This window comes from Oncorhynchus masou, chromosome 33 (assembly GCF_036934945.1).
Source record: "Oncorhynchus masou masou isolate Uvic2021 chromosome 33, UVic_Omas_1.1, whole genome shotgun sequence".
Lineage (NCBI taxonomy): Eukaryota > Metazoa > Chordata > Actinopteri > Salmoniformes > Salmonidae > Oncorhynchus > Oncorhynchus masou.
In genome coordinates this window covers 10,346,524-10,373,926 of record NC_088244.1, presented here as the reverse complement: position 1 = coordinate 10,373,926, position 27,403 = coordinate 10,346,524, and the positions used below count along the sequence as shown (strand labels likewise).

The 27,403-nt window shown below is 42.4% G+C and overlaps 2 protein-coding genes across 7 annotated transcripts in view; both read right to left on the bottom strand.

Moving 5' to 3' along the window:
- Positions 1–814: 814 nt before the first annotated feature.
- On the bottom strand, positions 815–15,892 carry LOC135527809 (src-like-adapter 2). 2 transcript variants are annotated; one of them, XM_064956402.1, is made up of 8 exons: positions 14,820–15,892; positions 8,895–9,020; positions 5,696–5,795; positions 5,484–5,570; positions 5,278–5,381; positions 4,991–5,140; positions 4,643–4,775; positions 815–3,779 (listed from the first exon to the last, which is right to left on the bottom strand). In XM_064956402.1, the coding sequence occupies exons 2-8, from the start codon at positions 8,983–8,985 to the stop codon at positions 3,644–3,646; spliced, it is 801 nt and encodes a 266-aa protein (XP_064812474.1). In that variant the 5' UTR covers positions 8,986–9,020; positions 14,820–15,892; the 3' UTR covers positions 815–3,643. The 2 variants fall into 2 exon arrangements, with proteins under 2 accessions (XP_064812474.1, XP_064812475.1); XM_064956403.1 differs by lacking the exon at positions 14,820–15,892 and adding an exon at positions 9,304–11,131.
- A 2,001-nt stretch (positions 15,893–17,893) lies between these two features.
- The window catches only part of LOC135527807 (protein NDRG3-like), a 70,305-nt gene continuing 60,795 nt past the window's right edge, over positions 17,894–27,403 (bottom strand). For 3 of the 5 annotated variants that reach the window (XM_064956397.1, XM_064956398.1, XM_064956399.1), the window contains 4 exons: positions 27,292–27,327; positions 26,987–27,038; positions 22,611–22,649; positions 17,894–19,500 (listed from right to left, as the gene is read on the bottom strand). In XM_064956397.1, the coding sequence (XP_064812469.1) occupies positions 19,331–19,500; positions 22,611–22,649; positions 26,987–27,038; positions 27,292–27,327 (297 nt within the window). In that variant the 3' untranslated portion in view covers positions 17,894–19,330. The remainder of the gene's footprint in view (positions 19,501–22,610; positions 22,650–26,986; positions 27,039–27,291; positions 27,328–27,403) is intronic. The other 2 variants (XM_064956401.1, XM_064956400.1) reach the window with 2 other exon arrangements.

Here is a 27,403-nt window from a genome sequence, read left to right as displayed (position 1 = left end):
TGTGCACACACCCACACATTATCATTTTTTTTACAACATGATGGCAAATGCAGCACGCTGATTGGTGTGCACACACCTACACATTATCATTTTTTTTACAACATGATGGCAAATGCAGCACGCTGATTGGTGTGCACACACCTACACATTATCATTTTTTTTACAACATGATGGCAAATTCAGCACGCTGATTGGTGTGCACACACCCACACATTATCATTTTTTTTACAACATGATGGCAAATGCAGCACGCTGATTGGTGTGCACACACCCACACATTATCATTTTTTTTACAACATGATGGCAAATGCAGCACGCTGATTGGTGTGCACACACCCACACATTATCATTTTTTTTACAACATGATGGCAAATGCAGCACGCTGATTGGTGTGCACACACCCACACATTATCATTTTTTTTACAACATGATGGCAAATGCAGCACGCTGATTGGTGTGCACACACCTACACATTATCATTTTTTTTACAACATGATGGCAAATTCAGCACGCTGATTGGTGTGCACACACCCACACATTATCATTTTTTTTACAACATGATGGCAAATGCAGCACGCTGATTGGTGTGTACACACCCACACATTATCATTTTTTTTTACAACATGATGGCAAATGCAGCACGCTGATTGGTGTGCACACACCCACACATTATCATTTTTTTTACAACATGATGGCAAATGCAGCACGCTGATTGGTGTGCACACACCCACACATTATCATTTTTTTTTACAACATGATGGCAAATGCAGCACGCTGATTGGTGTGTACACACCCACACATTATCATTTTTTTTTACAACATGATGGCAAATGCAGCACGCTGATTGGTGTGTACACACCCACACATTATCATTTTTTTTACAACAGAGGCACTGAAAAATTAAGCCCAACATCAGGCACATAAAAATCCATGCAAGATGGAAAGGGGTTAACAACTTTCATGTTCTGAAAGATATGAGGAAACAAAGAGGTAGATTAGTAATATACAGGGCCTTCAGAGAGCATTCACACCTCTAGACTTTTTCTACATTTTGTTGTGTTACAGCCTGAATTTAAAATGGATCAAATTTAGATTTTGTCACTGGCCTACAAACAATACCCCATAATGTCAAAGTGTAATTATGTGTATAGAAATGTTTGCACATTTATTAAAAATGAAATACAGAAATATCTGATTTACATAATTATTCACACCCTAAGTCAATACATTTTAGAATCACATTTGGCGGCGATGACAGCTGTGGGTCTTTCTGGGTAAGTCTCTTAAGAGCTTTGAACACCTGGATTGTACAATACTTGCACATTATTCTTTAAAAAATTCTTCATGCTCTGTCAAGTTGGTTGTTGACTATTGCTAGATAGCCATTTTCAAGCTTTGCCATAGATTTACAAGCTGATTTAAGTCAAAACTGTGACTAAGCCACTCAAGAACATTTAATGCAGTCTTGGTAAGCAACTCGTGTATTTTTGATGTTTTAGGTTAATGTTTTGCTGAAAGGTGAATTTGTCTCCCAGTGTCTGTTGGAAAGGAGACTGGACCAGATTTTCCTTTAGGATTTTGCCTATGCTTAGGTCTATTCCTTCTGCTTAGGTCTATTCCTTCTGCTTAGGTCTATTCCTTCTGCTTAGGTCTATTCCTTCTGCTTAGGTCTATTCCTTCTGCTTAGGTCTATTCCTTCTGCTTAGGTCTATTCCTTCTGCGTAGGTCTATTCCTTCTGCTTAGGTCTATTCCTTCTGCTTAGGTCTATTCCTTCTGCTTAGGTCTATTCCTTCTGCTTAGGTCTATTCCTTCTGCTTAGGTCTATTCCTTCTGCTTAGGTCTATTCCTTCTGCTTAGGTCTATTCCGTTTCTTTTTATCGTCCAACGTATGCACCCAATTGTATGCATAGATGGCTTGAACGAAATTGTAGCAGGTGAATTTCGAACTTTTTGTTCCACAAATTTTGCGCAAATATACTGTAGGTGTGATAAAGGCCTTATTTGATTTAATAAAATATTTACTCCTTTACTTATTTAGGCTTTCCACAACAAAGAGGTTTAATGCTTATTGTCTCAAGACATTTCAGTTTGTCATATGTAATTCATTTGTAAAAAAAAAAAAAATGTCTAAAAACATATTTCCACTTGACATTATGGGGTATTGTGTGTAGGTCAGTGACACAAAATCTCAATGTAATAAATGTTAAATTCAGGCTGTAACACAACAAATGTGGAAAGTCAAGCGGTGTGTAAAAGTCAAGCGTGAATACTTTCTGAAGGCACCCGAAGGCATCTCCAGCTCTGTAAAACTGTTGTCCTTTTGCATTGTTGATCAAATGTGCTTCTACACCTGCATTGCTTGCTGTTTGGGGTTTTAGGCTGGGTTTCTGTACAGCACTTTGAGATATCAGCTGATGTATGAAGGGCTATATAAATACATTTGATTTGAGTTATGTAAAGACATGAATTACACAAAAACGAATAGTGCACAGCAACCTAAGCATTAAGAACCGGGGTATTGGATAACAGCTAAATACACTGATTAAATTATTAACAAGAGCAACAACAACACACTAAACGGTTAACGGGGAAGTAAATTGAATGGGCTTGGCGCGTGTGTGTCACTGACGTCTCCGCCAACTTGACAACCTACGCTTTTCCCCCAGCAGGTGGCGATACAAGACAAGATAAAGTCGTAAATAACGGTACGCCAAATACTTGCCACTTCATGTGTGAAATGTATTTGGTTATTTCGGCGTTTATGCGTTTGGTTATTCATTCTCTGATTTGTGAAAAACCAGCATATCAACAAAATAATTTCCCCATATTTCACTAAATGCAACATTTTAATGTAGAATAGTTAAACAAAATAAAAAATACATTTCCACCCACCCAACAACATCACGAAACTTGATATTAACATTATATATATATACACACACACTACAGTACATTGTTTCAGTTGATGAAACCTCACAAGAACATGTGTTTCATACCATAATATTTGACATAACTTTGAGATGCTCTTCACCACATCCTCAACTTTCTGTCTCTGCCACACCATTGTGCTTTCCACTGCACCTTGACCATTTCCTGTGCCAAAGTCAAGACTGTGCTGCAGAAGAGAACAAGCAACAGCTAAAAGGTGTTCATGTTCAGGACAGGAAACACATAAATCAAACAGACTAATTCTTATACCTCACAGTTCCTTAATTGTTTTCAAGGTAGCGTACTTCAACAAAACCAACCATGTAGTCTGTTTATTGATGATACAGGATCACGTTCATAAGGCTGTATATCTCACTTTCAGACTATCTGTTAAGTCTAGCAAAGTCTGGCTCCAGGATCTAAACATTTATTCTGTTCATGAATCCAAGCAAAGATGGCCCTCAGCTGCTTGGCAATGTAATGTTGAGCACTCTACAACCATAGCTTTGAGAACCATGGTTCTCTGCAGTGGTTGAGTTGTGATTTCCAGTTCCCCTAACAACATCCCTTTAATGAGATCCATTGGGTTCATGGCCAGAATGTCTGGTCCTCAGGATTGCCTCAGCTTTAATGGGTAGCTTGATGCAAAGCTCTCCATCTTATGGTCTGTTTTAGTCTGAGTATCTCTCTGTCGTTATGATGCCAGATCCATGCTCAGCTGTCCCATTTGTGGCTGGAGCCTTTGCAGTCCTCTGTCATGAAGCGGTAGGATTTGATGGCCTCCTTTAATCCCTCGCTCACCAGGGAATCCTCATTGTCCTTGCCTTTGTCCTTGCCAAAAATCATGGAGCTACAGACAGACAGAGAAACCCCATTAGTGAGGAAATGGTGACAAAGAATATGTACTAAACAAAAATATAAACGCAACATGTAAAGTGTTGGGTCCATGTTTCATGAGCTGAAATAAAATCTCAGAAATGTTCCATACGCACAAAAAGCTTTTTTCTTAAAAATGTTGTGCACAAATTTGTTTACATCCCTGTTAGTGAGCATTTCTCATTTGCCAAGATAATATATCCACCTGACGGGTGTGGCATATCAAGAAGCTGAATAAACAGCATGATCATTACACAGGTGCACTTTGTGCTGGGGACAATAAGGCCATTCTAAAATGTGCAGCTTTGTCACACAACACAATGTCACAGATAGATGTCTCAAGTTTTGAGGGAGCATGCAATTGACATGCGGACTGCAGGAATGTCCACCAGAGCTGTTGCCAGATAATTGAATGCTCATTTCTCTACCATAAGCCGCCTCCAACATCATTGTAGAGAATTTGGCAGTATGTCAACCGGCCTCACAACCGCAGACCACGTGTAAACATGCCGCCAGCCCAGGACCTCCACACCCGGGTTCTTCACCTGCGGGGTTGTCTGAGACCAGCCAACTGAGGAGTATTTATGTCTGATTCTGATTGGCTGAGCCTGGCTCCCAAATGTCTGTGCTCCTGCCCACTCATGTGAAATCCATAGATTATGGCCTAATGAATTGATTTCAATTGACTGATTTCCTTATATGAACTGTAACTCAGTAAAACCATTGAAATTGTCACATGTTGCGTTTATATTTTTGTTCAGTATAAGATTTATTGACAGATATGGGTACACAGAGACTGGCAACCTATTACTGTACCACAACAGTAAATGACCTCACCTGTCCATATCTTTCCAGTTGAGGGTTGGCTTCCTGACAGCCATGGGGAGTGGCCCAGTAACCACAGGAACGTTGTTGGACCCCTGGATGAAGCAGGGCTCCCCTAGCAGACAGCACAGCCCATCACGGACCTCTGGAAGGAGATGTCAATCAGTCTGTTACAACTCAGCCTGAACATGAATACTACAATTTAATGACTGAAGATGCTTTAAGTGTCCCCAGCTTTTATCCCACTGCCACTTGTGCAAAATGTTCAAATGTGTGGGTTGGACACAAAAGGGCATGACAAGATGTAACTACAGCCTTCAGTATTTTCTACACCACTGTAAATGCTTTAAAGCACCTGACCTGAGTAGTGGTCTACCAGAGCTCTGAGGTTGGGGAAGGTGAGGCAGGGGGAGATGTAGAGCCAGCCATTCTCCAGTTGTTGGATCCGGTAGTGTTTGACTGAGCGACGATCCTGGTCACTGCTCTTACGCACTGACAGGGAGTTGGCACCTAGAGTGGACAGTGTAAGACCATATTTAAGTCACCGCGTTTTATCACTTCAGGTTTATCAATGACATTTTTAAGATTGTTTCCCTGGTCTTGTTAGTGTTTGATAATGTGTAGCCTGGAGTGTGAACTGAACTGACCAGGGTGGGTCTCACTCTCCCGGACCAGAAAAGAGCCAGTCTGGTTGTAGGGCAGAAAGAGGAGCTCCTCAGCCTTCTCTCGGCTGAGACCCTCATACTGCCACCTAGGCCAAGAGCATAGAGATCGAGTCAGACATAGAAATAGACAGAGCCATGTAAATAGAGATTCCAAAGGGGAATAGAGTCAGATGGATCAGCGGACTCACCTGTGGTACACCTTGGCTGTGTAGTTGCTGGGGATGTAGCTCTCATTGCCTGTGGCAGAGGATCTCACCTTCCACCACTCCCCCTCGCTATATAGACATGCACATTCACAGAAACACAAGACATACATAAGTTATTGTAGGAACAACACACATCACAGTAGTAGTAGTAGTAGTAATTATGGTAGTTGTATGTAGAGGCTATGTTTTCTTACTCTGAAAGCACGGCGAGTCTCTCTCCAGCGTGGATGCGACAGTGTGCTGGGGGACCAGTGGGATAGTTATACAGGGCCACTACCATATACTTGCTGCTCTCTGTAGACAGAACAGATACATGAAAGATTATTGTCAGTCTATTATGAGAACCTCAAACCATCACAACGCAGTATTTTCATGCTGAGAAAAAAGCAAAAAAGCACAAAAAAAGCATGCATACGATAAAATATCTATGTACTTGTATGTTTGTAATTCACACTTTGAATGTGAGTAGTGATGGTTAGGCAAGACACTTCCAAGTTACACAAAGGAGATGATCGTCAGTCTTTCTGAGCTAAATGATCGATGTGATCTTCATCAACTAACATCTTGAGGAATTCAATGTCACCTGGTTCACCCCATTTCTAGAGGGTGACTAGAGGGAGTACAGCCACAGATTGAACAATGAGACAGATATTTCACCGGATGTATAAATGTGAAGCATCCGCTTGGTGTTTCCACTCATTACCAAATATGGTAGTGAGAGGAAGCCAAGGGGCCGGCAGGAGAAGAAGGAAACGAGAAGGACTTTGGCCGACATTCGGTACATTTTTCCCACCGATGAAACATTTGATCTCAATACAGTTCTGTTCCCAAAACTAAAACCTGTTACGAACAGAGTGGACTAAGTTTTGTAGACTTTTTTTTTTTAAAGTGCGTTGTTTAGAAGGAGTGCAAAGGCGAATTGAGTTATTGCACAAGCTCATTTCTCCCCTCTGGTGGTTCAACAGAAGACCAGGAATGTTTTTTATCCTATTTCTTGCACATCATCTATGGTCATATTTAACAGAGAGGCATCTAAACATCTAGGGCATCACCACACCACAGATGCATAGGAACAGCATCACCACACCACAGATACATAGGAACAGCATCACCACACCACGGATGCATAGGAACAGCATCACCACACCACAGATGCATAGCAACAGCATCACCACACCGCAGATGCATAGCAACAGCATCACCACACCATGGATGCATAGGAACAGCATCACCACACCATGGATGCATAGCAACAGCATCACCACACCATGGATGCATAGGAACAGCATCACCACACCATGGATGCATAGCAACAGCATCACCACACCATGGATGCATAGGAACAGCATCACCACACCATGGATGCATAGGAACAGCATCACCACACCACAGATGCATAGGAACAGCATCACCACACCACGGATGCATAGGAACAGCATCACCACATCACGGATGCATAGGAACAGCAACAGCATCACCACACCATGGATGCATAGGAACAGCATCACCACACCATGGATGCATAGCAACAGCATCACCACACCACAGATGCATAGGAACAGCATCACCACACCATGGATGCATAGGAACAGCATCACCACACCATGGATGCATAGCAACAGCATCACCACACCACAGATGCATAGCAACAGCAACAGCATCACCACACCACGGATGCATAGGAACAGCATCACCACACCATGGATGCATAGGAACAGCATCACCACACTATGGATACATAGCAACAGCATCACCACACTATGGATGCATAGGAACATCACCACACCATGGATGCATAGCAACAGCATCACCACACCACAGATGCATAGCAACAGCAACAGCATCACCACACCACGGATGCATAGCAACAGCATCACCACACCACGGATGCATAGCAACAGCATCACCACACCATGGATGCATAGGAACAGCATCACCACACCATGGATGCATAGGAACAGCAACAGCATCACCACACCACGGATGCATAGCAACAGCATCACCACACCACAGATGCATAGCAACAGCAACAGTATCACCACACCACGGATGCATAGCAACAGCATCACCACACCATGGATGCATAGGAACAGCATCACCACACCATGGATGCATAGGAACAGCATCACCACACTATGGATACATAGCAACAGCATCACCACACTATGGATGCATAGGAACAACATCACCACACCATGGATGCATAGCAACAGCATCACCACACTATGGATGCATAGGAACAGCATCACCACACCATGGATGCATAGCAACAGCATCACCACACCATGGATGCATAGCAACAGCATCACCACACCATGGATGCATAGGAACAGCATCACCACACCATGGATGCATAGGAACAGCATCACCACACTATGGATACATAGCAACAGCATCACCACACCATGGATGCATAGGAACAGCAACAGCATCACCACACCACGGATGCATAGCAACAGCATCACCACACCACAGATGCATAGCAACAGCATCACCACACCATGGATGCATAGGAACAGCATCACCACACCATGGATGCATAGGAACAGCATCACCACACTATGGATACATAGCAACAGCATCACCACACCATGGATGCATAGGAACAGCATCACCACACTATGGATGCATAGGAACAACATCACCACACCATGGATGCATAGGAACAACATCACCACACCATGGATGCATAGCAACAGCATCACCACACCATGGATGCATAGCAACAGCATCACCACACCATGGATGCATAGGAACAACATCACCACACCATGGATGCATAGGAATAGCATCACCACACCACAGATGCATAGCAACAGCATCACCACACCATGGATGCATAGGAACAGCATCACCACACCATGGATGCATAGGAACAGCATCACCACACCGTGGATGCATAGCAACAGCATCACCACACCATGGATGCATAGCAACAGCATCACCACACCATGGATGCATAGCAACAGCATCACCACACCATGGATGCATAGGAACAGCATCACCACACCATGGATGCAGGAACATTAACAAAAACAATTCCGCATTATGTTGGTCGCATTGATTTAATTTGAACTAATTTGAAATAAAATCAAATTGTATTTGTCACATGTGCTGAATACAACCTTACAGTGAAATGTTTACTTACAAGCCCTTAACCAACAATGCATTTTTAAGAAGAAAGAAGTTAAATAAAAATGCAGGTTATCCAATGATTGTCCTTAACCATAAATAGACCCGGCTGTCGTGCACACTTCCAATTCCCTATAAGTTTCAGTCAAAACAATCCCAGGACGATTGACCTCTGAGGACAGAGACAGAGAAAGGCTAGTACTGGCCTGTTTCCCAGAGTCCTGTGCTGTGCTCAGACCGAGATGGGAGGGCAGGCCTTACCCAGTATGACGGACTCAGCGGGCTCTTCCTGGCCCAGCAAGGCTGCCTGAGTGCTGGATCCCCGACGTTCTTTACTGGGCCTACTGCCCATGGCGATGTCGAGCTCTTATGGGTCACCAGAGGACTCTGTGGGTTAGAGGGAATCACAGCTATTAATTAATAGCCAATTATTTCCAAAATGCTATATCCACCAATTTTTCACGTGTTTTTTTATATCAGAAATGTTTGCATGTGTGTGTTAAATATTACTCTTCTCAGATTCTTTATTGATAGATTTTAGATGTTTTTTGTTTGTTGGTGCAATACACTATGTATCCATTGTTAAGCTAGAATGGAATGTTTGTATCCTGTATATTTGACTGTGATATGTGGTTGTCCAACCGAGCTATCTTAAGTTGAATGCACTTACTGTAAGCCACTCTGGATAACAGCATCTGCTGAATGACTAAAATGACAAATGTAAATGTTTTATATATAGATCTCATATTAAAGTATTTAAGTATTTTTTTTATTTAAACGAAACGAAACTTTTTTTTCAACAAAAAAAACTACTTGAGTTATTTGTTACATTTGAAAGCCTGGCAGTACTACTTATTTCTCTGATAATGAGGTGGATATATAGAATTTAAAAAAACAAAAAAAAACTAAAAAAACATGATTGTCTTTCTGAAATTAAGCCATCAAGTGATAGATTTTAAACAAATATGTCATCGAACAACTCCTTGCCGTGATTAGAAAGAAAACACTCATCTTTTTCGTAACTTCTTTCAAACATTAAAACCTAATTTACCAACATTTCTGATATACAGTCCATTCGGGAAGTATTCGGATCCCTTGACTATTTTCACATTTAGTTACATGACAGCCTATTTCTAATACGGATGTAATAATTTTTTCCCCCTCATTAATCTGCACACAATACCCCATAATGATGAAGCATAAACAGTTTTTGGGAAATTTTGCAAATGTTTAACAAAAAAATAAAAAATTAAATTTACATAAGAATTCAGACCCTTTACTCAGTACTTTGTTGAAGCACCTTTGGCAGCGGGTACATCCTCAAGTCTTCTTGGGAATGAGGCTACAAGATTGGCACACCTGTACTTGGGAAGTTTTTCACATCCTTCTCTGCAGATCCTCTCAAGCTCTGTCAGGTCGGATTTGGAGCGTCGCTGCACAGCTATTTTCAGGTGTCTCCAGAGATATTCGATAGGGTTCAAGTCCAGCCTCTGGCTGAACCACTCAAGGACATTCAGAGATTTGTCCCAAAGCCACTCATGCGTTGTTTTGGCTGTGTGCTTAGGGTCGTTGTCCTGTTGGAAGGTGAACCTTTGCCCCAGTCTGAGGTCCTGAGTGCTCTGGAGCAGGTTTTCATCAAGCATCTCTCGGTACTTTGCTCCATTCATCTTTCCCTCGATCCTGACTAGTCTCCCAGTCCCTGCCGCTGAAAAACATCCCTATAGCTTGATGCTGCCACCACCATGCTTCACCATAGGGATGGTGTCAGGTTTCCTCCAGACGTGGCATTTGGCATTCAGGCCAAAGAAATCAATCTTGGTTTCATCAGACGAGAGAATCTTGTTTCTCATGGTCTGAGTCCTTTAGGTGCCTTTTGACAAACTCCAAGCGGCCTGTCAGGTGCATTTTACTGAGGAGTGGCTTCCGTCTGGCCACTCTATTATAAAGGCCTGATTGGTGGAATGCTGCAGAGATGGTTGTCCTTCTGGAAGATTTTGACATCTCCACATAGGAACTCAGGAGCTCTGTCAGAGTGACGATCTCCCTGACCAAGGCCTTCTCCCCTAATTGCTCAGTTTGTCTTGGCGGGCAGCTCTAAGAAGAGTCTTGGTGGTTCCAAACGTCTTCCATTTAAGAATGATGTAGCCCACTGTGTTTTTGGAGACCTTCTATGCTGCAGAAATGTTTTGGTACCCTTCCCCAAATCTGTGCCTCGACACAATCCTGTCTCAGAGCTCTACGGACAATTCCTTCGACCTCATGGCTTGGTTTTTGCTCTGACTTGTACTGTCAACTGTGGGACCTTATATAGACAGGTGTGTGCCTTTCTAAATCATGTCCAATCAATTGAATTTACCACAGGTTGTAGAAACATCTCAAGGATGATCAATGGAAACAGGTTGCACCTGAGCTCAATTTCATGTCTCATAGCAAAGGGTCTGAATACTTAAAGCAAATAAGGTATTTAGGTTTTTAGTTTTTAATACATTTGCAAACATTTCTAAAAGCCTGTTTTGGCTTTGTCATTATGGGGTATTGTGTGAGGACTTTGTTGTTGTTGTATTAATCAATTTTAGAATAAGGCTGCAATGAGGCAAAATGTGGAAAATGTCAAGGGGTCTGAATACCTTCCAAATGCACCGTATAGCATTTTGGAATTAAAGACTTCATATGGGTAGAGACATGTTTTCTGTGCATACTATTGCATCAATCACAATTCACTGTAACTTATTACAGCTAGTATATTTCAAAACCAAAACTGTGAATTGATTTTAAAATAGCCCTGCCTATTTGTATTTAATTTATTGCAAAGTCAGACAAAAGGAGGGAGGAAGTTGAAAACCACTCTTCTGAACACCCTTTAGTTTCCAACCACACTCTTGTTTTTACACATGGGCTGCTGGTTGTCGAGGTGCTGTTGGCAAGGAAAATAAGGGGCTTTCGACTGAATAAATAACAATATTAGAACACATAATAGAACGCTCTCTAATTCACCGACCTTTTGAGATCACTTTTTGATGCAAGCCGAGCTCTACGGCTCAGATGTATTTTTAAACACAAGCCTATGTAACATTAACCAATTAAAAACAGTACTGTAGCAATGAGGTTCGTGCAGTATGCTATAGGCCCAATACATTATCACCACATATTGGCTTTGCTTGAATTGCCCTGACAAAGCATTGTTGTTTGGGCCATTAAAAAAAAGATATATATTTCTAAATTTGAGGTAGGCATATGATCAGACTGGTAATAGATCCGTTGTTGTTTTACTGGTGAGGCACAGCTGAGTGAGCATAAATGTAAATAATTAGCTTTTTATTTTACTGGGCTGATAATGTCTGCATTTGATGGTCAGTCTCAGCGGAGGGAGAGAGTCGCAGAGTGAGGGTCCGTCTCTCAACATCCCTCCGTTCTCCCTTTTCTCCACTGACACTGACCATGAAGGGACACCGTCTTCCAGCTGATGGGGAAACTCGAGTCGCACCGCATTATTTAATGCAAAAATTCTCATGCACAAATTCTTACTCCTATGAACAGAGAAAGTGAAATATTCCTTGATATAAAAAAAACCAAGCTGCTAATAATAACAACAACGCAAACCTATAAATACACTTTCCTTCTCGTTCATTTCTGCTGCACTGCTTGTTGTGGCGCTGAGTGGATATAGGAAGAACGCCAATTTCATGGCTTATAAAAGTGTTGAATGCAAAGTGTTGACAGTGCCGAGTAAGAACTTAAACTCAACTCACTGGGCTCCCGAGTGGCGCAGCATCTCTGACACTGCATCTCGGTGCAAGAGGCACCACTACAGTCCCTGGTTCCAATCCAGGCTGAATCACATCCGACCTTGATTGGGAGTCCCATAGGGTGGCGTACAATTGACCCGCCGTCGCCGGGGTAGGCCGTCATTGTAAATAAGAATTTGTTCTTAACTGACTTGCCTAGTTAAATAAAAACAGCATCTCTTTGCTCTATTCCTTGACAGTTTCTCTCTAGTGATGGTTTTAAACATTTTGAAATCTCACAGTATCAATTTTTCTGTTGCTTTCTTTTATGCCTTCTAAATGACTGCAGACACCATAATCTGAACCGTCCGATTGGCGTTCGTGATGGACCGGTTGGGGACCACTGCTCTAATTGATGTAAACAACAATGCTCTAATGTGTAACTAGTTGAAGTGTCATGCATTGGTGATTTGCACAAACACACGTGTGACAAATATGACATTTCATGGCAACCTTCTGCTCAACAGGAGCCATGGAAGATGGGTAAATTAGTTCGCAGCAATACACTGATGCAGAAAACATCGCATAAGATGAAAAGTTTTGTGTCGTAATTTGCAACATGTTTTACTGTAAGGTAATGCATGAGCTCTCAAGCATCAATGGAGTCAAACATAAAAGTGGCAGGATATCATTGGGTAGAAAATAAATGCTCTTTTTGTGAACACCTTTCTACCCTGGTGTGTGTTTGTCTAATTTTGACAATGGTAGACACAAAAATAGATGACCATTTCAGAAATAGTCATATGAAATATATTGGCCTTAAATATTTCTAAATATCTTCCCTCAATGCTCTGTAATATGGCACGTAACATAATCATTAAGAAAAGATCAGTTTGTCCCCCTGCTTTTCTGCTATTACAGCCTCCACTCTTCTGGCCTTCCACTAGATGTTGGAACATTGCTGCAGGGACTTGTTTCCATTCAGCCATAAGAGCATTAGTGAGATCAGGCGCTGATGTTGGACGATTAGGCCTGGCTCGCAGTCAGTGTTCCAATTCATCCCAAAAGTGTTCGATGAGGTTGAGGTCAGGGCTCCGTGGGGGCCAGTCAAGTTCTTCTAAACCATTTCTATATGGACCTCGCTTTGTGCACGGGGTCATTGTTATGCTGAAACAGGAAAGGGCCTTCCCTAAACTGTTGTCACAAAGTTGGAAGCACAGAATAATCTAGAATGTCATTGTATGCTGTAGCGTTAAGACTTCCCTTCACTGGAACTAAGGGGCCCGAACCACGAAAAACAGCACCAGACCATTATTGCTCCTCTACCAAACATTACAGTTGGCACTATGCATTTGGGCCGGTTGCGTTCTCCTGGCATTCGCCAAACCCAGATTTGTCCATCGGACTGCCAAATGGTGAAGCGTGATTCATAACTAAAGAGAATGCGTTTTCCCTGCTCCAGAGTCCAATGGCAGTGTTTCCATAATATCACTTACAGTTGACCGGGGCAGCTCTACCAGGACAGAAATTTGACAAACTGAATTTTTGGAAAGATGGCATCCTATGACGGTGCCACGTTGAAAGTCACTGAGCTCTTTAGTAAGGCCATTCTACTGCCAATGTTTGTCTATAGAGATTGCATGGCTGTGTGCTCAGTCTTATACACCTGTCAGCAACAGGTGTGACTGAAATAGCCAAATCCACTCATTTGAAGGGGTGTCCACATTCGTTCGTATATATAGTGTATGTATATGACATTTAGCAGATGCTGTAATCCAGAGGTGTAGACCTGGCTGGACATCAAGCTACAGTATTCATTTAAGCATTTAGCGGGGCAAATTTCTGTTCATATAAGATCAGTTTGTCCTATACACTGAGTGTACAAAACATTAAGAACACCATCTTTTATTTCTTTTCTCACTGACCAGTTGAATCCTATGACCCCTTATTGATATCACTTGTTTACTCTTCTTCAATCAGAGTATATGAACGGGAGGAGAGGTTAAAGAACGATTTTTAAGCCTTGAAACAATTGAGATATGGATTTAAGTGCCTTTGAAAAAAATATAAAGATTTAAGTGCCTTTGAACGGGGTATGGTAGTAGGTGCAAGGCGCACCGTTTTGTGTCAAAACCGGCAACGCTGCTGGGTTTATCACGCTCAACAGTTTCCTGTGTGTATCAAGAATGGTCCACCACCCAAAGGACATCCAGCCAACTTGACACAACTGTGGGAATCAACATGGGCCAGCATTCCTGTGGAACACTTTCCACACCTTGTCCATGCCCCGACAAATAGAAGCTATGTGTGTATATTTACTTGACCGTTGTCGTCTTTGTTAAAACCAAAAAGTATACTTTTAATATTTTAAATCTGAGTTGGATAAAACTAACCTTTTACGTGTACAGTACATTCAGATCGATTAGACAATTAGACAGCTCAAAAATATTTGTATACTCACAGCATTTCCCTGTTGTGGCGCTGGTGAACGTCAGTCTTCTGATGCTGTGGTATGAATTGATGTCAGAGCTGTAGAGTACCACAGTAGACCAGCACAAGGATAGAGGTGTGGCCCAGAGGGCAGAAGAGTCCAGTGGGTCTGGGAGTTGCACGCTGCCGGTAGTGTTCACATGTGGAACGAGAGTGCGATGTGTGTGTATGAGAGTCTGTGTGAGACTTCTTTAGGCTCCAATGAAGAAAGAGTGTTCTCCTTTGTGGTGATCCAAGAGGAACGGAGGCAGCGGTGGTAGGTAGAGGCTACGTACGCGTGGCAGAGTGATCTATAGTACATCTGTGGAGAGATTTGACAGGAGGACTTCTTTTTTTATATTCACCTCACACACGCTGTTTCCTGTTTCAATGAGGCCTGAAACATGTACACACCACAACTCAGATGTCAGAGTGAAGAGAGGGAAATGGAGAAGAGTGGAGGGAAGACAAAGAAAAAGTGATGCACAAAGAGAAAGGAAGAAAGATTTTGTTCAACAATATCTACTGAACATGGGGCTGTAGTAATTGGAACAGACAGACCTTTGACATCAGTGACTTGATCAATGAGTCATCAGCTGTAGCAATGAGGTGCAATTGGTCTGTGCAAATGTTCTGTTTTGCAGCATCTGCATGAGCGGTGGCATACATACACTGGTGTGAAGTGAGGTCACAATGTTTTTCCCCCAGAATAGAGCTTCAAATTCTTCATCATTCAGGTAAATGCTGTTGATTGGGTAAAAGTGTTGAGCAATTATTTCTCTCTTCATAACCCTTTTGTACTCATTATCAAGAGATATGGGCTCACGGTTCTGCATATCCACATTTATACCCACACTGATTTGTGCAGTTAAACTACTGAACCCTCTGAACTAACTGCATTATACCAGTAGCCAGGGCCGGCCCTAGCCTTTTGGGGGCCCTAAACAAGATTGTTTTTGTACTGGCACGGCATCTTGATGGTGTAGAGAAAAATTTATGTTTTATAATGAATTACCTGCAATTATACCCATTTTGCCATGGGGTGTAGAGAAATGCAGTTTTTGCAGTTTTAAAATGAATCTCCTGGCATTCTACACATTTTGCCATGACTTATGCCATATTAATATAATATGAGTGAGAGTGACTAGCATTTTCTCATGGCAAAATGTTAAAAGCATGAGATGAGCTATAAAAATAGCAAAATAATGATCTGCCTCATGACAAAATGTGTACAGTAGCATTATAAAGCTGCACATTTGACTCTGCACTATGGCAAAATGTGTTGAAATGCAGCACCAACTCTCCAGAGGTTGGTGCCTCGGGGCCCCAAATGCGATAGTCTGGTCTGGCACGTGCCCAGTCATTCGGCCATGAGTACTACAAGTTTAGATCAGTGGAGGAAGGGGAGGACTATACTATATATACTAAATATATGTTTGTTTCCAAAAAATGTATTAAAACACACTGTTTGGCAATGAAGTTCTATGGAGGCTCATAGTTCTCACCCCCTTCCATAGACTTACACAGTAATTATGACATCTTCCGGAGGACGTCCTCTAGCCTATCAGAGCTCTTGCAACATGAACTGACATGTTGTCCTCCCAATCAAAGGATCAGACAATTAATCTAGCACTGAAAGCATAAGCTACAGCTAACTAGCACTGCAGTGCATAAAATGTGGTAGTTGATTCAGAGCGTGAAAGACAATAGTTGAACAGTTTTGAACAAATGAACTTCTTCCAAAATTAAGAAGCAAGAGAGAGCTAGCTATATTTCTTAGATTTTCTGTTCCCATTTTCACTTACTTGGCTAGTGTCCAATGCAGCTAGCTAGTTTAGCCTACTCAAACACCCAGCTCAAACAGAGGGATGCTATGTTAGCTAGCTGGCTATTGCTATTCAATACTGGAACTCTTCCAAGTCAAGGTAAGCTTTTGGCTTTATTAATTCATTGCCTCTGGGGCCCGCCGGTGTAACTGCTAAACTGCTTGTCGGACCACACGGTTCTGCATGATTATAGTGGGTTTACTAACGCCTTAGTTCTAGTAGCTATGCGTATGTTGACTATGACGTGACAATGATGTAGCAGTTCGCAGTCATGATATGAAGGTTTAGCTTGGAAAGTTTTTTCCCCGCCTGGTCACAGACAGCTGATGTGTTCTGCACTGAAGTCCACAAGCAAGGGGAGCATGTGAGAGGAGAGTGGATAGATGTGGGGCGGCAGGGTAGCCTAGTGGTTAGAGCATTGGACTAGTAACCGGAAGGTTGCGAGTTCAAACCCCCGAGCTGACAAGGTACAAATCTGTCGTTCTGCCCCTGAACAGGCAGTTAACCCACTGTTCCCAGGCCGTCATTGAAAATAAGAATTTGTTCTTAACCTGCACTATGGCAAAATGTGTTGAAACCGACTTGCCTGGTTAAATAAAGGTAAAAAAATAAATAAATAAAAAAAATGCGAGAAGGAATTATATATATATACAGACAACGAACTGTTTGTGTGTGTCTGGTGTGAAAGTAAAATGTGTTTGCTTGTGATCAGGGGGATATTCATTGTGCCAATTTGAGTATTATGTAGTAGCCTAAACCTATGGATGTTACATCGAGCTGGGTGAATGGAATATGAATGACAGTCATCCAATATGCTGTAATAGAAATAAAACCATGTTCATTAAAATAATAATAATCATCATTCCCCCTCATCTTAAACGGCACCGACCACCACTGGTTTAGAAAGTTGGCCAGATAAACATACCGATAAATGTTTTTGTTAGCAGACATGGCTAATTGAGTGTGTCAGTGACTGACATAGAATGAGAAACTGCTGATGCCGAACCTAATAATAAATGTATACCATTTAGCAGACATGTTTATCCAACGCTACTTAGTCATGGGCGCTTCCATTTTATACATGGCTGGTCCCAAGCATCGAAGTCACTCCCCTGACGTTACAAGCACCATTCTCTACTAACTGAACTACAAAGGACCACTATTATAAATCAGGCTAGTTTACCAAGTTAGAGAACAGACATGCCAGTGACGGAAGGATAAGATGAAAAGTCCAGGCATGTACAGCTTCTAGCTTTATTTTATGATCAGTACAAATTGACATAGTCAGCACAGTATGACTAACAGCACCCCGTATACTATGCAGACAGAGTCCAATGCATCGTCACCACTTGCTCACCCAAGCTGTAGTACAATCAGAGAGAAATGCAGGAAAACCACAGAGAAAACTACCAACTAATAACATTAATAAGAAACTCTATAAAAACATTTATTACACAATCCACAGTCCCTCAGGCATCTGACCCGTTGTCGTTCTCACCCCATCTTTATTTAATCAGGAGGGAAAACATACTATTTTCTGCTAACTGGAAGCAATGTAAGTTAATATATTTTAGTTATATTTTATGAAAGAGGTAGTAATGATATCTGTACCTCAATTCGCAGACATTTACTCACCTCTGACTGAGCTGGGGCTAGTTTAGGTACTCTCCGCATTTGACTTGAATTTTCAATAAACTACAGTAAATGTTCCCACTGGGCACACACTGGTCGAATCAATGTTGTTTCCACATCATTTCGATGAAATGACGTTGAACCAACATGGAATAGACACTGAACTGACGTCTGTGCCCAGTGGGTTGGTTCTTTTCTCTGCCCGGCAATAATACATGTGGGTGGGATCAAAAACCCAGGGCCTGCCATTTCAAATAACTCACTCGAAAAAGGAAATATCAAACAAGGCAACTATTTCTAGATACATCTAGACAAAAGCAATTCTACAGACACGTCCATTACGTTTCATCTACTAGAGGGTCATTCTGTCAGATATTCTTGGTATAAAGGTACAGAGCAGGAGCAAGTTTATCACATCGTATTGCAATCCAGGAAAGCAAAGGTATTTTTTTTCTCACAAATCACAACATAAAAACAACTAAAAAAGAATCAAGAAAGAAATGGTGTGTCATGAGACACATGATTAAGGAATGGATCACTAACGAGGGGTGGTGTGATTTGGTCTGTTCTTACCAATTAGCAAGGTGAAGAAGACCCCAGAGGGAGACAGCAAGAGGGGCAACATTTACAAGAGAAAACTCCTGATGCCTTTCCATCTGTTATCTTTAAACTGACACATTGACCCAAAATAGTTATAAATACAAATATATCTCAAATCTCAAATATTAAAAAAACAACCTCTTCCTCTTTTAAATGGGGAGAGCTGGTAGACAGCAAAAGGAAAACCAGACAAGCAGCATCGTCCGCCTGCTTACTGACTTTCAGGTTGCCGTACCACAGCAGTCATGCACAGACAGGCATGATAGACAGACAACAACAGGAAATGGTGAGAGAACACAGCAGAGAACCTGACTGCTTCTGTCTTCATAAATGATCAGAACATGTTTCAGACGCCCCCTCAGGATTCCAATCCTCTCTGACCTTGAGCATGGGAAAGGAAAGAAAGAGAGGGAGGGGGAAGTGGTGGTTTTCTGGGCTGGGTTCTTTAACAGGAAACCTCCATGGTCTGTGGCCTGGCCTGTTCGACACCTGGGCCGGCAGCAGTGGCGCCCTCTAGCTGTGTGTGGGTGCGGCTGCGACTCCCCTCCACAGAGCCCATGCTGGAGGTAGAGTGGGTACGAGAACGCACCAGGCGGGTCATACTGGCCGTGGGCACTACAGACGAGAGAGAGGAGAGAACATTTAGGTTAAGAAGTCACGTATGAGGACATTTACTTAGTGTGTGTTGAATGTTTAATGGGAGGGGTAGTTTGTTTTAGAGAATGTGGCTAGGGGCAGGATGCTGGGGCCTCATTTATAGCCGTTGTGTGAATTTTACACTAAATATCTGCGTGAGCCATTTCTGAAAACACTACACACGTATGGAAAAATGTAGATGTATATACTTGGCACATGCCATACATACACGTTTCCCCATTATAAATCAGACCGGCTGTAAAACTGAACGAGCATTTTATATCTCTGCTTGAATAACGCCCGTCATTCACCCTTGAAGGTGACAATAACGCCCTTATTTCCTGAATACTTCGCAAGTATTGTAATTAAGCCAAGACAGTATATCTGAAGGAAATAGCAATGGCGAACTTGATCAAATGTCTTTGGAGGTGTTGGCAGAATATGTTTTGTTGTTTTGACATTTGCTATATTTGACCGTTTTTGAAACAAAAACAAAATTGCACATTTTTGTGGACCTGGAAAACTCAAATGTTTTTATTCAATAATTGTTTTTAATTGTTTTTAATTTACTTTCTACAAAACCGAAATATGCTGCACTGGCCATGAAATCTGAAACATTGTTTACTCTGGAAAACAAACGACAGTAGGCCTACATTCAGTGGTAGCCCACACACTTCAACGCAAAAGACCTTCCCTTCTACTGTACATTAGAAACCATGCTCCCTGTTGGAACTAGAAATTATAATCGCCTATCTAATAGGCCCAATTAATTGAGATGCGTACGGTCATTTGTTGTATGGCTACTTCAGCAATATGAGCGCATCACAGCCAGAAGAGGTGCAACTGGTTATGACACATGTATTATAAACATGTATTATACATGTATTATACATGTATTACACATGTATTATAAATTGTCTAGGCTCCTTGGGAAATGTTACATTACAGTTTTCAAATGTCAATGGAGTTGGTGAACTGTCTATTCTACCATTAAACTTTGCTTTGGATCGCAGAGAACAAGATACTTGAAATAGCAATAACTTACCTATTTACTACTGTGAAGTGGGTCCAATTAAATGAGAGCTGGGATGAATGGTAGCCTTTACTAAACTGTTGTTGATCTGTAGGCTATTTAGTGATTATGAAACCATCAGTCAGGAAAGGTGATTTCTAATTATTTTAGAATGCAAAGATAACAAATAGATTCTCTTCTCACTAACAGCAAATTATTGCATCTTGTTATTATATTTAGTTAGTTGTTTTTTAAAGTTATTTATAAGTCATCATACAGTATATCCCCCATATGCACAGGGCTACTTTTGCCTTCTTGCAATGCAATACTTCAACCACTAGAACGTGTCCGTACTCATGGTCTGAAGCTTGCAGGAGGAGAAGTTCAGTTTGTATAAATGTTTTGGGGTATATTCTGTTCATGCGCAATGTTTGTAAATGAGGCCCCTGGTAATCATACCGCAATCATTATTGCATCAACATTCCCAATTTAAGATGGGGTGGACTGGAGCCCAGGGAGAATAATGAAATCTCTAAACAGCTAATAACCTGATCACCTTGTAGTGTTCAGCTCATGCTAGCTACACTGCCTTCTAAGGAGATTGATATCAGCGAAGCAGGAATACTGGAAATTTCACTGTATTTCAGAAAGTACTGTATGTACAGTCAAAACAGTTTTGAACACAGCTACTCATTCAAGGGTTTTTATTTTTACTATTTTCTACATTGCAGAATAACAGTGAAGACATCAAAACTATGAAATGACACATATGGAATAATGTAATAACCAAAAAAAAGGTGTTTAACAAATCAAAATATATTTTATTTTTGAGATTCTTTTAAGTACCCTCCCTTTGCCTTGATGACAGCTTTGCACACTCTTGGCATTCTCTCGACCTTCATGTCTTAAAGAAATGATGGATTGTCGTTTCTCTTTGCTTATTTGAACTGTTCTTGTCATATTATGGACTTGGTCTTATACCAAATAGGTTTATCTTCTGTATACCACACCTACATTGTCACAACACAACTTACTGTCTGAAACACATTAAGAAATTCCACAAATTAACTTTTAACAAGGCACACCTGTTAATGGAAATGCATTCCAGGTGACTACCTCATGAAGCTGGTTAAGAGTATACCAAGAGTGTGCAAAGCTGTCATCAAGGCAAAGGGTGGCTACTTCGAAGAATCTCAAAAATAAAATATATTTGGATTTGTTTAACTCTTTTTTGCTTACTACATGATTCCATATGTGGGCTCCAGAGTTGCACAGCGGTCTAAGGCACTGCATCTCAGTGCTAGAGGCGTCACTACAGACCCTGGTTCGATTCCAGGCTGTATCACAACCGGCCGTGATTGGGAGTCCCATAGGGCGGCGCACAATTGGCCCAGCGTCATCAGTCATTGTAAATAAGAATTTGTTCTTAACTGACTTGCCTAGTTAAATAAAGGTAAAATACAATACATAGGTGTTATTTCATATTTTGATGTTTTCACTAATATTCTACAATGTAAAAAAATAGTAAAAAATTAAGAAAAACCCCGGAATGAGTAGGTGTGTCCAAACTTTTGACTGGTACTGCATATGCATCTCATTAAAGTGGTTGGGGTCTGAAATGTCTGAGCAGAATCCCTCAGTGTGTTCATTATTCTCCCATAAAGAAAAAGAGATTGCCTGATCAGGTCAAGTTCCAATTCATTTTTACTGTTGGAGAAAAAATGAATAAATGGGAAAGGCCAATATGATTATGCAGCATGCACACAAGAGATCTGAGGGTCATCTGTTCAGAGGAGAAAAATAACAAAGACAAGAACGGACAGACATAAGACAACCATGTTACCTGATAGACATCACATACAAACATCCACGCCCTCTCAAACCACACATTTAGCGAGACAAAGGAATCTTAAAAAAATAAAAATAAAGTTGACCACATGCTTCAAATCTCAGACTTGAGAAGATGGCTAAAAAAGTGACTACCAGCGATGGGCAAACAGGGTTGGGGGAGAGTAGCGTACTGTAGGTAGAGAGGGCAGGCTGGCGCAGCCAAGGCTGCTACCTATGGCCCTGGTACCTGATTCACTGCTTACGTGGCTAAGCAGTACATGAGGGACTGTTAGCATTGACGGACGGGCAGAAAGGAAGGAAGGAGGGAAGAAATAAAGGAAGGGGTACAGAGAGACTGTCAGATTAATGCGCTGTCGTCACAAAAGATCTGAAAAGAAACCAACATGGTGTCCTACAGCTCGGAGAGACTTGAAGCAGCACCGTGTATAGGTCATTCCAGCACCATCGACTTTTACAGGAATTTTCAGTAAATCTCTGACAGTTGTGAAAATAGCCAGAAGGCTTTCTTACTGTTCTGTCAATCTAAAGGGAATGTTACCTGTGGTGCTGAGATTACCTGAAGAGAACTTTGAGCCAAGATGTGCTTCATGAGTACATTGTCTGATCCTGTTGAGTTAGTTTAATGTGCCCCCCCCCTCCCCTCCCCGACTGCTAAAAACTTCCCCACTGAACTACAGTCTTCTGTACTATAGTAACCATTCAAACAGGGCCTCGACGAGCACTTGACTGTTGGGTAAAGCTGGGCGATATGGACACAAATCCATAGAACGATAAATTGACTGAACTATCACGATAACCACGTAACATTCATGTACACTTGTTAGCCACCTTTTATATATTACCATACCATTAGCACTACTACTACAACTACTACTTTGAATGTTGTTACTATCAATTGTACCATTAGCAAACGTATTTCCTTTAAACTCCACATTTCTCTAGTAGGCTATTTATTGTGATTATCGGTGTCAGTAAATTGGTTGTGGTAATGATCGTCGGTGTCGATCATTTTCGTCCCAGCTCTACTGCTCATCTATTCACACTCAAACCAATCTCCTGCTAGCTTATTGCTTTCCTTTCAACACAATGCTTATCTTCTGGGATGAGCCACCTGACAGAAGGCGCAGCCTGAACGCTACAGAGTTACAAACCTCCTACAGTATGCCACAATTATGTGTTTGTGAAAGCTCACAATGTCCCCAACTGTTTCAATGTTTAGGTATTCTCAGAAAGGACCTTCCCTTTCTGAGACGTGCTATTGCTTGGTGTGGACTAAGAGCATAACGCGTGGGATGTGAACGCTCAGACGGCGAGGAAACCACCATACTTAACACCTCAGCAGAGACAGGGTTCACAACAAAAACAACAGAAAGGAGGGCTATCAAGGGTTTGATGAGTGAAAATTGTTTTTTCAAGCTATACTGTATTCCATTGAAAATTCTAGTTCATTTCAATAACTAGGATGGGTATCCAGAATAACTCTTCAAGCAGGAAAACAGACATCCAAGAGGTGGAAGAATGAGGGGGCGTGGGATGAACCAACACTCAATCCAAAACTAACCCCGGGCCAGCCCCTAGGGTGCCGCTTGGAGTGCCTCTGTAGTCACTTGTTGCAGACAAAACATCAAGGGTCACCCTCACAGGGTAGGATTTGGAATAAGGCAACGACAGATCTTCCTTCCCACAGTGCTGTGCGGAGGCGGCATGGTTCTCGAGGCCCTGCTCTCCTGACATTACCCTCCAGCAGCACCATGTGAGTGTCCCTGCAGTAGCAGAACAAACCCAAGCAGCACATTTCCAGCAGAGCAGAGCACAACAGGCTGGCCAGGCGGCTCAGAGCTTCCAGACAGGTTCCCAGGGCAGGGGGTCAGGGCTCACGGGATTCCAGACTGGTTCCCAGGGCAGGGGGTCAGGGCTCACGGGATTCCAGACAAGTCCCCAGGGCAGGGCTCACAGGATTCCAGACAGGTTCCCAGGGCAGGGGGTCAGGCCATGCTGTGAGGCTTAAGAGTAGCCTTTAATGAGAACACTAATCTGCCACTGACATTACCATACCTGGAGAACCACTGGAGCCTCAGTCAGCCCTCACTGGAGGGGTGAGGACCAGGGGAGGGTAGGTGAAGGCCAGGGGTCATGGGGAGAGGGCCGGGGGTGAGGATGGTGAGGGCAAGCCAGATGAGGGGTGGAAGGGGGTGCAGGGTTTTGCCAGTGAGGTTTACACAGGTACAGAAGGCTTAATGTTGAGACTATTGTAATAGTCAAGCAGCTTTTACTCTGACCTCCCTAACACCTTACATTTTCCACTCTGTGAGCTAGCAACTCAAACCTTTAAATGTTTATATGAACAAAATAAACATTTTGAAGTGCAGAAAAAAAAGAAAAAGAGATTCAAGTATCTCAAAGTAGTGATCAAAGACAGCCAATGGAATTTGGCCATTCTAAGATACAGTGCCCAATACGTGGTCTGTTTCTAATATGATGATCATTCAACAAGCCAGATCAGCTCTCAGCAGGCCTAAATGAACCACAGCTTTAAAAGGTAGGCCTGTAAACACCCTCCGTGTTTAGGGCACTGCATCTTAAGACCTGGGGGAAAGAACCATTGTCGGGTGTGTGTTACAGATCATCCCACACACCAAGGTATATTACATTGCCAAAAGTATGTGCTCATCAAAAATCTAATTCCAAAATCATGGGCATCAATATGGAGTTGGTCCCCCCTTAGCTGCTATAACAGCCTCCACTCGTCTGGGAAGGCTTTCCACTAGATGTTGGAACATTGCTTCCATTCAGCCACGAGTATTAGTGAGGTCGGGGACTGATGTTGGGCGATTAGGCCTGGCTCGCATTCAGCATTCCAAAGATGTTCGATGGGGTTGAGGTCAGGGCTCTGTGCAGGCCAGTCAAGTTCTTCCACACCAATCTCGACAAATAATTTCTGTGGACTTCACTTTGTGCACAGGGGCATTGTTATGCTGGCTGAACCAGGGAAGGGCCTTCCCCTAAGGGTTGCCACAAAGTTGGAAGCACAGAATCGTCATGAACAGGCTTCCCCAACTGGCAGGCCGTGGGCCGAATTTGGCCCGCTGTGTTTTTATTTGACCCCCGATTTTTCCTGCTGTAGATTTGAAATGATTATTTTAGTCAAATATATATATTTGATCTTCTTGCGGTCAATTTAAAGTCTACAAATGATTAGTAATTATGTTCCGGTCCTCCGACCATCCGCTCAACAAATAAAAATCGGCCCACAGCTGGATCTAGTTTATGATCCCTGGTCTAATTTTCATTGTATGCTGTAGCATTAAGATTTCCCTTCACTGGAACTAAGGGACCTAGCCCAAACCATGAAAAACAGCCCCAGACAATTATTCCTCCTCCACCAAACTTCCCAGTTGGCACTACACATTTAGGTAGGTAGTGTTCTCCTGGCATTCGCCAAACCCAGAGTCGTCCGTCGGACTGTCAGATGGTGAAGCGTGATTCATCACGCCAGAGAATGCGTTTCCACTGCTCGAGTCCAATGGTGGTGAACTTTACACCCCTCCAGCCGATGCTTGGCATTGCGCATGGTGATCTTAGGCTTGTGTGCAGCTCTTTGGCCATGGAAATCCATTTCATGAAGCTCCAGACGAACAGTTATGGTGCTGATGTTGCTTCCAGAGGCAGATTGGATCTCTGTAGTGAGTGTTGCAACCGAAGGCAGACGATTTTTACACGCTACATGCTTCAGCACTCGGCGGATCCGTTCTGTGAGCTTGTGTGGCCTACCACTTTGAGGCTGAGCCGTTGCTGCTCCTAAACGCTTCCACTTCACAATAACAGTACTTACAGTTGACCGGGGCAGCTCTAGGCAGGACAGAAATGTGACGAACTGAATTGTTGGAAAGGTGGCATCCTTTGACATGCCACGTTGAAGATCACGGAGTTCTTCTACTGACTATTTGTCTATGGAGAGTGCATGGCTGTGTGTTCGATTTTATACACCTGTCAGCAACGTGTGTGGCTTATATAGTTAACTATGCTAATTTGAAGGAGTGTCACTACTTTTGGCAAATGTGGTCTTCCAAGGGAAGACCATGCTGCATGTCATTTATTTACTCAGCATCACACTACTTACACCCGTTGTTAAAAGTCACTGCAAACAGAAAGGAGACAAGGTTAGCTTGAGGTTAGTTCCCTCGTCAGTTACCAGTAATGGTTTGTCATCCTTGGACATCCAGTACATGTGGTTTTGTAGATACTGGGGTTCTGCTGTATTCTTGAAGTGCTACATGAATGCTACATTAGCCTTAGTTTAGGGCATAAATGTGTGTGTGGCTGGTAGCCTAGCGGTTACCAGCGGTTACTGTAAGTCACTCTGGATAAGAGTATCTTCTGTGTGTGTGTGTGTGTGTGTGTGTGTGTGTGTGTGTGTGTGTGTGATGCCCACATGGGAGGGCTGCTGCTTGAAATGGTCACATTCTATGGGATATCAGTTCTGAGATAAGAGGTGGACTTCAGTAAACAGGACATGGAACAGACGGATACAACCAGGAAGTGAAAAACCCCAAGTCTGACACCAGAGACGACTGAAGGAGAAGGAAACGGAGCACTACTCACTGTAACCCATTCCCTGGATAAAGTATTTGAAGGCCTCCGCGAGTTTACCCGGCTGTAAGACACAAACAGAAAACATCCGTTAAATGGAGCCATTTGAAATAAAACTGAATGAAGTAACAGTTGAGATATAAATCAGAAGCTTTCATCCCAAACGACTTACAGTAATGCATACCTTCTACGTACGGGTGGTGCCGCGAATCAAACTCACGGTCCTGGCAAAGCAAGCGCCATTCTCTAAACAACGGAGTTACAGAGGACCACTTAAGTGTAGTTTAAGACAAACACAAAACTAGTTAATGACTCACCTGGATGACCTGAGGAAGCCCGCCACAGTCTTGCATCTATAGGGAAGTAACCAGAGCATGACCAGAGTGGAGAATCTCACAGACAGGACCATGCCGTTAGTCAAAACACCTT

Bases quoted from the DNA above. Each gene is read 5' to 3' on its own strand.
- LOC135527809 (XM_064956402.1), bottom strand. From the start codon at position 8,985: ATGGGCAGTAGGCCCAGTAAAGAACGTCGGGGATCCAGCACTCAGGCA. The intron at 4,776-4,990 runs GTCAGGTGCTTT...ATCTCCTTCCAG, and splicing joins TCTGGTAGACCACTACTCAG to AGGTCCGTGATGGGCTGTGC. The intron at 3,780-4,642 runs GTGAGGTCATTT...GTCTGTCTGTAG, and splicing joins AACTGGAAAGATATGGACAG to CTCCATGATTTTTGGCAAGG.